This window comes from Echinops telfairi, unplaced genomic scaffold (assembly GCF_000313985.2).
Source record: "Echinops telfairi isolate 266 unplaced genomic scaffold, ASM31398v2 ScPeMD7_7469;HRSCAF=8507_0, whole genome shotgun sequence".
Taxonomy (NCBI): Eukaryota; Metazoa; Chordata; class Mammalia; order Afrosoricida; family Tenrecidae; genus Echinops; species Echinops telfairi.
Genome location: NW_022111372.1, coordinates 44,727,413 through 44,741,867, shown reverse-complemented (window position 1 = coordinate 44,741,867; position 14,455 = coordinate 44,727,413). Strand labels below are relative to the sequence as shown.

Below are 14,455 nucleotides of genomic sequence, written 5' to 3'. Positions count from 1 at the left end.
AAACAATTTCATCTGAAGCAAACAAACAACAGACAAATAAGTAAATATGGAAGCAACAAACGCAAGACCATACAGATCAACATGTGTGATTGTCTTTTTTCATTTTATTAAGTGAAATAAGCTAATCTCAAGAGATGACATATTGTATAATTAGTATGCTAAAGAAAACTAGAGATTGTAATCAAGGAAGGGACTGACAACAAATGTGCAGCACAAGATAATTTGGGGGTAATACACTGCTGTTATCTAACTTGTGAGTGTGGTTAGATCATGCCAGTAGTTTGTTAAAACTCATAGAACAATAAAATTTTTAAAGTGAATTTTTCTGTAAATATATTTAAAAACAAATACATAAAATATCCAAATGCATTTCTGTAACAATATCAATTAGTAATATACTTTGGAAATTTAGATAATTGGAGGCTTGGATCTGAGAACAAAGTGTCTGAAGGAAAGTCATAGCCATTATTTCAAATACTAATGCACTCAGAATCTAGGAAAAAAGTTGAAATTTATTGAATGTATAAACTTTGTAATTTACATTGAAATAATTTAGAAAAAGCAAATAAATTATTATTTTTAAAGTATGGAAAATATAATAAACATCTTAAAAATAGCCTGCAGACACAAGTGTATGAATGTGGCCAATTGAGTATATTAAGAATAGATTATTATTTAAATAGTTTTGGAATATAAAAAATATGAGAAGAACTTAAACATTACTCTAAGAATGAAACACAACACACACAAAAACAAAACTTTCTTTTAAAGCAGCCATTTTTTATGTGTTTTCTTAACATTAATGTTAGTACCATTAGTAGATGAATTAATCAAGTTAGTAGTTTGGTTTGCTCTGTAAAATATGAAACACTTCCAAAACGTCACAAAACTGTGCAATGTGCAGACCCAAACTGGTCACATCTTTATCGTTTAACAGAGCAGCCTTTGTAATCAGCAGTAGACTTTATAGGAGCTTCCACTGCTGCCTTAAAATCTCAGAACTGTAGCAGGGGGATGAAGATAACATTGAGAAAAATTCCATGACTATTGCAGTCAAATATTACCCATGATACTGCCGGTAGACATGCACTACAGAAAATCTCACAATGTGAACAATATCATAATGGTAGTAGTTAAAATTTGTGCTATTCAGATCTGCATCTAAATTCGCTTTTTTTGAGGAGGCTTACATTACGACCATGTAACAGTTTTGTCTGCTTTGATTCCCCAACTCTTCTATCTGTATGTAGTCTTACTAGCAAATATTTGTAATAGGTATTTTTTCTTCACTATTCTGTTACTTAAAATTTTCTAACCCATTTTAATAATTGAAAATTGAGAATAACATTTGTATATATCCTTTAACAAAGAAGTAATTAACTTAAATTTCTGAGTTAGAAATGAATAAAGATTTTGCTTAAAAACAACAACAAAAGCGGTATGGGACTTACATAGATATAAATGATGGTTCTGTAACAGCTGTTTTAAGACTAATGTCAATAGCTGAAGAAAACACAAAACTTTTGATGCAGATCATTGCCAAGTAAAATCCAGTTTTCACTTTTGCAAAGGCTGTATTTTGTTAAAGAGTCGCCACAGAGAAGCTTTTGTCTCATTTCTAAGACTATATATGATGGGATTCAAGAAGTGGGGGGGGGATTGTGTACGCCACAGCAATCGCTACATCTTGAATGGATGAAGTTGTGGCACTTGGTCCCAGGGCAGCAAAGAGCCTGGTGGTGAGAAAGAGCATGCTGACAATCAGCTGTGGGGAGCGAGTGGAAAAGGCTTTAGCTCTACTTTCTACTGACGGGATCCTGAATACTGTCGAGAAGATCCGGTAATATGAGATGATCATAAGAACAAAGCATCAAACGACCAAGCATGAGCTGATCGCCAGAGACACAAACTCAACAAGGAACATCTCACAGGACACCAGGGCCAGCACCTGAGGGATGTCACAGAAGAACTGGTGAATCCTGTTGGATCTTGAAATGGGCTCCCCAAACATGTTCCCAGTGTGGACGGTAGCATAGGAAAAACAAATGAACCAGGCTATAGCGGAGATCTGGTGGCATTTCCCTGAAGTCATCCTGGCTCCATAATGGAGGGGATGGCAAATGGCCACATATCGGTCGTAGGACATGACAGTGAGAAAAGCTAACTCAGCAGATGCAAAAGCAAAGAAAAAATAGACTTGAGCCGCACAACCAAGGTAAGAGATAGAGTGTCAGGGAGCTGTGGATGGACTTAGGCATGGTGACTGAGATACAGCACAAATCCTAAAAGCAGGAGTTCTTCTTAATTACTAGTCCTTTTAATATCTTCTGTATTGATGAAGCAAAGGGATTCACAGTTAATAGTTTTTGCATGATGAATATGATAGGATTCTAAATGGCCTTCACTTAAATCTTTGAGACTAAAGTTATTTTATTTTTTAAATCATTTTATTGGGGCCTCTTATAGCTCTAATCACAATCCATACATACATCTATTGTGTCAAGAACATTTGTACATTTGTTGCCATCATCATTTTCAAAGCATTTTCTTTCTTCTTGAGGCCTTGGTATCAGCTCATTTTTCCTCCTCCCTCCCTCCCTCCCCTACCTTCTCTCCCTCTCTCTTGAGCCCTTGATCATTTATAAATTATTACTTTTTCATGTCTTACACTGAACAATATCTCCTTTTACCCACTTTTCTGTAAAAGTGGGAGGGGGTTCTATGTACTTCATTGTGATTAGTTTCCCTTTCTCCAGCCACCTCCCTATTCCCTGCTTTCACTACTCTCATTATTGGTCCTGAGGGGTTAATCTGTCCTGAATTCCCTGTGTTGCAAAATCTTATTTGTACCTGTGTACATGCTCCAGTCTAGCTGGATTTGTAAGGTAGAAATTGGGGTCATGATAGTGGGGGTGAAGAAGCATTAAAGAACTAGAGGAAAGTTGTACGTTTCATTGGTGTTATACTGCACTCTGACTGGCTCATCTCTCACTTGTCACCCTTCTGTTAGGGGATGTCCAGTTGCCTACAGATGGACTTTGGATTTTTACTCCACACTCCCATCATTCACATTGATATGATTATTTGTTCTAGGTCTTTGATGCTTGACACCTGAGCCCATCAACACCTCATGATCACACAGGTTGGTGTGGTTCTTTCAGCAATTTATGATTGAGGATATATAATGAAATATTCATATATTTATGTCTACACATATATGAAATTTATTGCCTATATATTATATAAGTATATGCTGTGTATATGTACAGACATACAGCTCTTATATTGTCTTAGTTCGCAGTACACTGCCAGTTGATTATTCATTTAACAAATGTTTGATATTTACATCTATAAAAAGGGGTAAAATTTCCCTCCACAAAATACTTACCTCGTTAATTGGTAAATACAACTTTCATATTTAATGAATTTAAAAAATTAAATTATCTAAAATAAAATATTTTATAAATGTATCCTGCTTCTGAGTGTTTCCACTTAAGTTCACGGATAATTCAAGGAACACAATGGATTACATTGTTAATTCTCTTTAAGTCAGGTGGACAGTTGTTTTGCGATTTCACACACTTGACTCTAGTGGAACCTTCCTCTGGTGCCAACAGCGACAGAAAGCTTTCTAGAGCGAATGCCCTGAATGAAGACTTCTGGCCTCCTAAACTTTGTGAAAGTTTCTGAGCAAATCATAATTTTATATGCAACAATTCATACATATTCTGATTCCATTCGTCATTTTAACTCCTTCAGTATACCATCGCTTATCTTAATTCACCTTTGCATTTCCAATTTCCATTCCTCCTTCTTTCCTAATCTTCTGAATTTGAATTTGAGTGAATTTTGATCTCAAATGGTTGATTATTCTAGCATGATGGTCAGGTCCATTCCAGACCTGTAAGTACCTCGTGGAGGTCCTACCAGTCTCTATCTGACCAGTAAGCCTGGCCTCTTAGGATTCTAAGTTCCAGTTCACATTTTTTTTACTCTATCCCAAAGCTTCTAATTTGATATGTTTCATAGAAGTTGGCCATGAGAGCCAGGTTCTATCTAATTTTTCTAATCTTAGGTTGTGGAAATGGATGTTTTCATAGGCTATTCATTGGACTAATTATTTCCATGGATTCTTTAGTTTCAACATCCCTCCCTCGGGATATGAAGGCAATTGTAGTTCTCTTATATGACTGCTCGTGAACTATTAAGACTCCAATAATCATGGTTTTTGAAATCAGGATGTACGATACTGTTTATAGACAATGTTGTGACAATTGATCTTGGTGTCCCTCAAGAGTATGGTCCTGATTTCCCATGACCAAGGAGGGACTCATTAGTAAATCATGTTGAAGAAGTTTTCACAACTTATCCCATTGATGCCCCAACACATCAATGCATATATTGGCCACAATATAAACCTACATGAAGTCATGGGTATATTTCCATTCTATGTCACATCTTCAAAAAAACTGGAATATAAATACCATATGACCCAGGTTAAAAATATTATATCACATCATGTGAATTTTTTCCTACTCTTTCATCTTCTTTTTATATAAGATGATGTGAATTATTAACTCAGAGGAAGGTGACCTTGCCACCACATTTATTCTGTTAACATATAATGTGAGGAGATTGGAATAAATACAATTTTAGTAACAACTTTTCTGGTGCCATCTACCATCTAAACTGGAAGACCGTTAAACCCTAGAGGGTGACTCCTTGGAGGCAAGGAACGAGACCCTCCATAAAACACTAATGTTAAAATGTAATGCTTTTTCCAATTCTCAGTAGATATTTTCATGTAAGTGAAATATTTTCTGGAATTACTAACATTTTCAGAATACATTATATAAACCATTTATGTTGTGATGAATTTTATTTTCAAAGTACTATATTGGGCATGTAGTAAAATGCATGTTCCAATTTCAAACCATTCTTATTTCAACTACTGCAATTTTGTTGCTATACCCTGTTAACAAGAGAGTAAATGCTGGAAGGATTCAATTATGCATGTCAAGAAATCAGAAGACAGATAGCTGACTAAACACCTGGAAGAAATCCACAATTGTGCTGATTCCAAATAAAGGTAATTCAACAGAATGTGGAAATCATTAAACATTATCAGTTATATCAGATACACATAAATTGTAAAGTTAATTTGAAAATGGTTGCAGCAATACATTGACAATAAACTGCAAGAAATTTAAGCTGTGTTTGATTTTGGCTGAACTTAGAGATTACCACAGAGATGTATCCTTCCTGTTTATTGGCTATATATACATTTTACTATGTGGACCAAAGCAAATCATGCATAATATTGCAAAGAATGGTGATTATAGAATAGCTAACTGTAGTCAAGGGTAATCATTGCTAATATCAGATGGATCTTGGCTGAAAGCAGGAAATACCAGACAGATGTTTAGTTGTGCTTTATTGACATTGAAAAGACTTTTGATTGTGTGGATCATAGCAAAATATGCATAGCTTTAAAAGCATGGGAATTCCAGAGCACTGCATTGTGCTCTTGCAAACCTTTGTACATGAAGTCTTGTTTGTGCTCTTCATTTGTAAAGGCTTAAAATCTCTTCTTTTTTTAACAAGTTATATGTATTCTATATATCACAGGTTGTTAATGAAGCTCCCTGCAACTTTGATGTCACTTTCTCATGCACATAGATAATTCTTCCTCAGCGTGCAGATTGAACAGTATGGTGAGAGAGTACAACACTGGCAAACAACTTCCACGATTTGAAACCAGGCAGAATTATCCTACTCCTGCCTCTTTGTGAACTATTTCCAGCTTTTGTCCTTGCATTTCCTTGTATCCAAGTTACAGAACTAGTGATTTTCTGTTTTATATGTGTCTTGCAATCTCAGGGTATCACAGAGTATTTTTAAGGCAAAAACCATCATTTTATCAAAAAATAGTTGAATTTTCCTTCTATGGAAGGTGATCACCTTCCATGGGTTTCTTTTGTCATTTAGTTTATTGAATAAATTTTTGCAAATAAAAATAACGATAAGTATTACCTTTCATGCTGTATGACAAAGTCTACTTTCACTACAAAAAATTGCATAGTATGCAGTTCATAATTTTCTATGATATTTGTTACACATTATTAATTTATCCTATAGAGACAACAAGAAAAATGTTGATGACCAAAAGCCTAATTAATAAGCTCATAACATTAAGCAAGAGCATTCCATTACCACACACTCAGAAGAAGCAATTTTTGGAAAATATTTTTAAGGTTTTGGCACTGAAATAAAAGTAGATTTTAATGTAGGGAACTACTTCACATTAGGCAAAATTCATAAATATATATGTGAGCTTTTAAGATGAATATCATGAGGTAAATCTTGATAAGACATCATTTACTAAATTGAACAAAATGTTGATCACATATATTGCATTATATATATTTCACTATGCAAACAATTAATTTATTTACTAGGTTAAAATTTTGATTGTCTGAGGTAGAACAACTGGAGTACAGTGCACAATGAAGTTAATTTTGATGTAGACATTTTCATTCCTCAGGCAGTAAAGGACCCAGTTAGACCCATTGAGTGGCATGTACAATTCCATCAGTTTGGATAGTGTACCAATCCATCTCAACGGAGTTCTGCATTATCCTCAGTGAGCCTCTATATCACCAATATGAAGTTCTCCTCGAATGAGTAATTAATTTTTTTCATGATGTGTCCAAAGTAATATCAAATAATATTTGATTGTGATATATGACATTTTCATTAACTAATTTTCATAAGTTGATCATTATGCTTTTCTTCATAGTTGGTTTAATTATAGAAGCCCCACTGATACCTGTTCACCATGGGTGATTCTGCTAGTACTGACATTTAAAAACCAGTGGTAAAATTTCCAGTAACACACAAGCCAGAACTATACGGAAATTTACAGGCAGACAGTGAATTCCATTTTGTTGTTATTGTTGTGAGTATTATTATTTTTAATGCGTTTAGCATCCAACCAAATAAACAAAACTCTCTGTCATTGAGTCAATTACTCACAGAAACCCTACGTTGTTATTGTTCGGGGTCATTGAGTCAGTTCTAATCCGTGGTGACACTGTGCAGAGCAGAATGAAACCCCGCCTCATCCCTTGTCATCTCGCGATGGTTCATACACTTGAGCCTATTGTTGTAGCCCGGTGTTTATCCATCCTGTTGATGGCAACCCTCTTTGTTTTTAATGTGTCTCTACTTTACTAAGAATGACACCTTTCTCCAGGAAGTGGTCTCTTCTGACAAGATGTCCAAATTAGTGATAGAGAGTATTACAATTGATGTAGTGTGTTATGGATATGCTGTCCAGAGAGACCAGCCCCTGGAAAAGAACATCAGGCTTGGTAAGGAGAGGGGCAGTGAAAAAGAGCAAGCCCCTAGGTCAGACGGATGGACACAAGTGCTGCAACAATGAGCTCAAACCTAAAACCAGTTGTGGGGATGGCACTGGCACAGGGCTGGGTGCCGTTGCCTTGTTGTATGAAGGGTCGCTATGAACCAACTTGATGGCATCTCATACCAAGAACAAGTAATGTAAGACTCTTCCTTACGCTGTCTTCATAATGGCATGTTAATTATAAACACACAAGTAGTATTAAACAAAAAATACATAAAAACAATATTCAAACATTAATATGAAAACACTGGAATCACAAAATTATTAGATTAATATTTGACAAATACAAAGATTTTTAACAGATTATGAAAGTAGTTTATATGGATAAGAGGTCTGTTCATGTCAATGATATAATCATTCTAAATTTATTTTTAAATTTTTGATGGAATAAATCCTACAACTTAATTTGTTCCACTTTCTTTTCTTTCCTTTGGCAACACAGATACAAATATGACTTTGAACTTTGAGTCTAAGAATTACTTTGTATGTCTTTACATCTGATACATCAATCTTACAGAAAGTCATAGGGCTATGTTCTTTGAAGCCTTTGGGTTTAAATGGTGCCATATATGCACTGAACATTCGATGTACAGCTACACTTATTTTCATTTTTATTTATTTTACAAAAGAAGGAAACTTTTTCACCACACAGCGTTCCATTCTAGGATCTTCATGAAACGAAGATATGAAGAAATAAATATTTTTATATTCCCCTGTCTACAGAGATTATGAGATACAAGGTAATTTTTTTTAAGGTTACAGATTTTTGAATTTTGTAGTGATTTTACTTAAAGCTCAGCATATAGTCTTTTGGGAAAATTTATAATGGGAGTTAGAAAAGAATGTATAATTTCAGTTGATTATATAATATGCAATACATTTTAATTAGGTCAAATTGGTAAACTACATTGCTCACACTTTCTCTATATCTTGACTTTTTTACTACTGTAAATGTATATGTAACAAACACTCTTCCCGTTTTAACCTTCATCACATGCACAATCCCATAGTATGAAGTTTGTTGCTCATGTTGTTCAGCCATCCTCATTACGTGTTTCCAAATTTTCTCATGCTTACTTTTCATGCCCTTGTTCCACCAGTTGTTATGAGCCATAACCCAAATACTTTAATTATGAAAGCATTTTATCAAATTTTTTTATCTTCACAAGGTTTTTCATGTACATACTGTGATGCTATATTATTATTTGTAGACAATTGTTTTGCCATCTTAACTGAATGAAAATTCTACATGAGAACTTAAAGGGTAATGGTAGCATGGCCACCTTCATTGAAGAATTGATTTCCAGATTAAGGTTGTGCAAAAAGTTGTCCCACTTGTGGATCAGCATAACAGAGGGTGATTTTTGCTGCTTCTACTGCTGCTGTTACTGTAGCTGCCATCATGTCAGCTCCGATTGATGCAGCACTTTACATAATGGACACAAATCTGCCTTGTTCTGTGCCATTTTCATGATCACTGGTCTACTTAAACTTCTATTTAACTTTATTCTAATGTCATTATTGTATGTAATATTATTTTGCTTACGTATTACTAGATATATAATCCATATCTAAGATAATAAATATAAATAATTTTATTTTTTTATTGTATTTAAATGAATTTCCATATATACGGGGCTGCATTTTTTGGGCAAATGCTATATAATACAAAAATTTTCTAATGCCATTCTAGATTTAAAGTATTATGTTTTGTCAGATTAATATTACACCAGCTCCTTATGATATCAATAATTTCAAAAGGAAGTGCTGATTTTAAATAGTGAAAATAATGTCTCCAGAGGACTCCAAGTCCCTTGCTTTTGGAGAAAATGAAGGGAACTTTTGGCAGAGGCTAAACTGGAACCGTTGTGGTGCCCATTCCCCCTTGGGGCCCTCACCTTCATCTCCGTCCCTTGTACCCTCAGGCCGGATCATCTCAAGAGTCACTTTGGAAAAGTGCACTCGACAGAAAGCCCATTCAAATAGGAGAGTGGTGAGTCAGTGCTAACCAGGAAGGATGACTCCAGGGACAAACAGTAGGACAGGAGGAGACGGTGCCATGTCAAGGGGTGACAAGAAGCAGAGCTCAGCTTACATTTCAGTCTAGGTGGAGGTGCACAACCAGGACTCTCACCAGGTCTGTGAGCTGGGCAACAGAGGCCCAGGTGAGACCTGTCCTCTGGAGGCAGCCCCTCCATAGCTGTGGACTTACCCTCAGGAGCTCCGGGTGCATTTGAGCTGGAAAGGACTTCTCTCCCAGCCCTGCTAGGATCCCAATTGGTAGGGGAAGCGAGTGGAGGAAAATCCCCTAATAATCTCTGCTTACTGCCACCTCTTCCTATGAGTTTCTTTCTCCTTTCCCCACTAACTAAGGAGCTTCCAGAAGTAAAGGCAGTAGAAAATATGTTTTCTTAGGGGAATTAAATGGTTTTAATAATTGTTCTCCTGTTTCTTCCTTTGTTCCTATTGATCTTGAAGCCAAAACTTGTCCCCTGAGTTGTACTGAAGTCTTAAGAATGGTGGGCAAAGGTGGCAGAGAACACAAGTTGCCATTCCCCTCCCCACCTCTGCTCTCTATAATCCCTGCCCTCACATCCTAGGAATATGAGAGGCTTTGTTTTCCTATACTTCTTTTTGTGCTTTTTCTAGTTCTTTCCTTTTGTATTGTCAGGTGCCCTTCCTTAAGTCATTGTTCTCTCTCTCCCTTTCTCCCTCTCTCACTCAGCCCAGGAAGAGGGAAGAGGAAGAAGAGAGAAACCAAAGATTATGTTTCAAACAAGAATTGTGGAAGGGGAGGAATAGGGAGCGCAAAGATTGTACATTCATAAGTATAATTGTTTGAAATCATGTCCTGAGCATCTCTTCTATCTGAGAATCTGTCAGTGGAAGAAGAAATATAGAGAGAGTAAAGGATTGAGCCCCTAGGGCCAGAAGCTGAATCTTCAGGGAGTCGGGGTAAGTAGGAGTTTCCAGAGTCTAAAGGTGTTTCCTGAGTGTGGGGCAATACAATAAGGTGGCCACCCCTTTTCCCCTTCTACACCAACTCCATTCCTGATCCTCCTCCCGCCACCCTGCATCTCTCCTATATCAGAAGCTGTGCCACTGGTCATGCCAACTAACATATTCCTGTGTCTTCTACATATTCCCTACACTTCTGAGTACTCTCCTTGTTGGCTCCCATTACAATTAATTCTACACTAATAAAAAAGGAAATTGTCAAAGTTAAAATCAAAGCATAATGTGGATATGATTTGAAAATTATTGATCAAATATGGTTAACAATTTTCCCATTCACCAGATAATATCAGTAACAAACCTCAAAGGTTAATCATGTAAGAATAATGGATCCTCCATAGGGCCAACACCACAAGGAGACACAATGTTCCCTCATCAACCCATAGCACTATGGGGACAGCACTGGAATCACAGTGTGTGAATTGTGCCTAGTCTGACCTCCCCACACTGGGATGAAACAAGAAGGTAGCAAAACAGAGTAACATGCTGAAAAAGCAACTAAGTGCCTGAGGAATCCTGAAAATAGATGGGACAGGGCTTGGCACCTCATCAGACTCGATCAGAAAACATTCATAAGGGTCAACATGTAGACATGGAACTATGTATAGGCTTACCCCCACCCCCATGTTTATCTATATAAAATAGGCTGGACAAACAATCCGGAGGCCAAAACAGTGGGATAGATGGTTCCAGGGTAACATGGGCGAGGGGTATGCGGGTTGGGGGTAGAGGGGGATGGGGAAAGCCAACAAGCCCAGGGAGAAGGGAACAAGTGATCTAAAATCGATGGAAAGGAGGATGTAGAATGCCTGGTGGGGTTTGTTCAAGTTCAATATAGCCAACCGGAATTACTGAACGCCAAATAAAGGTTGAAAATGATAGTGGGTCAGGAGGAAAGTAAAAGAAAACAGAGGAAAGAACTAGGAGGCAAAAGTAATTTATAGAGGTATACACAGAGGCATGCATTTATGTAAATATATTAATATATAACAATAGGGATATAAATCTATGTACACATATTTATATGTTAAGCATTAAGGTAGCTGATGGATATTTGGACCGCTACTGAAGTTTTCCCTCAATATAAGAATACTTTGCTCACCTTGCCGACATGATTGCTGAAGACAAAGCGGATGCATAAGCATATGTGGTGAAAAAAGCTGATGGTGCCAGCTGTTAGAAGTTATAGCATTTGTCGTTTTAAAGCTTGAAGTTAATCACGTGGCCATCTAGCAGGGAAGCAAAAAAACCCACATAGACGAAGCACACCAGCCTGTGTGATCATGAGATGTCAATGGAATCAGGTATCAGGCATCAGAAGACCCACAACAAACAATCATATTGATGGGAAAGAGGGAGGTTGGAGTGGAGATCCAAAGCCCATCTGTAGACAATTGGACATCCCTTCACAAAAGGGCCACAAGGAAGGGACAAATCAGTCAGGGTGCAGCATAGCATTCATGAAACACACAATATTCTTCTAGTTCGTTAGTGCTCCCACTCACCCACCACCATCATGACCTTAGTTCTACCTTACAAATCCGACTAAACTAGAGTATGTGCACTGGTACAGATAAGAGCTCTTGACACATAGAATCTAAGACATATTACCCCCTCAGGAACAGTAAGGGAAGTAGCGCTACCATGAGAGTAGGTGGAAGATGAGGGGAGTAGGGGGAGAAAATTGATCACAATGATCAATGTAAAACTGCCCATCCCCCTGAGAATGAGAACATAAACGTCTGTGAAAGGAGACAGTGGATAGTGTAAGATATGACAATAAAATAAATCTATAATTTATCAAGGGTTCACGAGTGTGGGAGGGCAGGAGAGTGAGGGAAAAAAGAGGAACTGATACCAAGGGCTCAAGCAGAAAGAAAATATTTTTTAAATGATGATGACAACATTTGTACAAATGTGCTTGATACAATTGATGTATGGATTGTTATAAGAGTTGTAAGAGCCCCCAATAAAATGATTTATTTTTCAAAAGAATAATTTATCCTCTTACATGAGAAAACCATATATCTAACTATATAAAATATATTTTTTCATTATTTTACCTTTGTAACATTTCAAGAATAGGCATCAGAATCATTATTATAAAGGAGATATTAAAGAAACACGCACACCAAAAAAAAGAGGCAAATGTACTTTAATTTTATTTTCTTGGAAGAGAAAGTTTAATTCACTGCTAAAAATAATACTAACCCACTAGTTGTAATAATTTTCAGTGTTCATATGAAATCTGTACAAGGCATAAGAAAGGCCAAATAAGAATTATTGCATTTTAGTTATGGTGTTGGCAAAGAATATTGAATATAAAGTAGATAACCAGTAGAAAAATGCAAGGAAGACTCTAAAAAGGATGGATTGAAACAATGATTGCAACAACAGGCTCAAACACAGTAATCATGAACATGGGATTGGATTGGCAGTGTTTTCTTCTGATATGTTGCTATGAGTAAGGGTAAATCTGTTTGTTCTTTAGCAGTTCGTAGTACTGTCGACATTCTTCTCCAGCACCACAACTCAAATGCATCGATTCTTCTATGGTCTTCCTTGTACTGCTAAAACACAAACTGGTGTGTACTGGAAGAAGTAGCACAGCATGTCACTTAGAGGCAAGGATGGCAAGACTTCATCTTACATACTGTGGACATATTTTCAGGAGAGCTCAATCCCTGGAGAACGTCATTATGTTTGGTAAGGTGGAAGGACGGCAAAAAGAGGAAGACCCTCAATGTGATGGAATGACATTGTGGCTGCGTCAATGGGACCACACGTAGGAATTATTGTCAGGAGGGCGCAGGACTGTGCAGGGTTTCATTCTGTTGTGCACAGGCTCGCTATGGGTTGGAGCCGACTTGATGACATCTAACACTAACAACATTAGCAAGAAACCATTTGACCTCACATTGAAAACCTCACAACGTTTTCAATAAAATGATTTATAACTTTAATTTATCTTTTGAAACCTATGGAGAGGATAAGAGGTGTCATTAATTTCTCTTAAAAACAGAATGTTCCCCTTTCCTGTGAGAAAAAGCATTATAAGTCATATCATATGATGAGCTTTTAGATGTCATTATGTACATTTTTATTATTAATATAAATATAAGATTAAGAGTCCTTGTAGTTCAAACAATTAAACCTTTAACTACTAATAAACCAACCAACCAAAAAATTTGCGAGTTTGGACCTACCCAGCAGCTATGCAGGACAAAGACCTGGCATTCTGCTTCAATAATGTTTACAGACAGGAGAATTTAACAGATATGCAAGCATTCTGAGGCAGTTCTACATTTCACAAGAGATTGGAGTAAAAACTGACTCCATAAACTGTAAACTGTAACAAGTGCTATATAGTATGTCTTATTGTACAGTGACATGAGGCAAAGCTAATATGGCTTATCTGAATTCTGTAGAATTCTCGGCCATCAAGTTCATTGTGTCTCCATGCCACTAGAGAGGGAGTCCAAGGCTGTGATGCCTGTAGAAGCAGATTGGCAAGTGTTTTTTTCCTTTTATGGAGTGATTGACACAGAGCTTTCGGTTATCAGTCCAGCAGGTACACATTCAGCAACAAGGCTCCCTTGAGGAGGGAACATATGGAAATAGATATTTTAAAAAGATAAAAGTTTGTAGCAGTGAAGTCATAGGCATCAAGAAATGTGTATTTTTATAGGGCAACAAAATCAAGCGTGTGCTATTATTTCATTGCTAGACCTAATACAATATTTGTTAGTTACAATCCAATCCAGTTCCCCAGAGCTAGTAAATGAACAGAACATTAACTTTGAAACATTTTTAACTCTTACAATCAAAGTACAAATGTGTTGAAATAACAATACTTACTTGAAAGAAGTGAGTGTTCTTATCATAACTTGCCCTAGAGCCTCTTTTATCTGCTTGTTTCTAAGAGTATAGATGACAGGATTCAAAAAAGGAGGAACTATAGAATAGAACACAGAAATGATCATGTCCTGGATCAGAGGGGAGTTGGAGGTTGGC

General features: G+C 36.6%; 1 protein-coding gene across 1 annotated transcript in view; it reads right to left on the bottom strand.

The window, feature by feature from the left end:
* Positions 1 to 1,557: 1,557 nt before the first annotated feature.
* The window catches only part of LOC105979196 (olfactory receptor 14I1), a 13,676-nt gene continuing 778 nt past the window's right edge, over positions 1,558 to 14,455 (bottom strand). Inside the window, 4 exon segments of the mRNA XM_013006302.1 lie at positions 1,558 to 1,647; positions 1,649 to 2,231; positions 2,233 to 2,282; positions 5,190 to 5,195. Coding sequence (XP_012861756.1) covers positions 1,558 to 1,647; positions 1,649 to 2,231; positions 2,233 to 2,282; positions 5,190 to 5,195 — 729 coding nt within the window.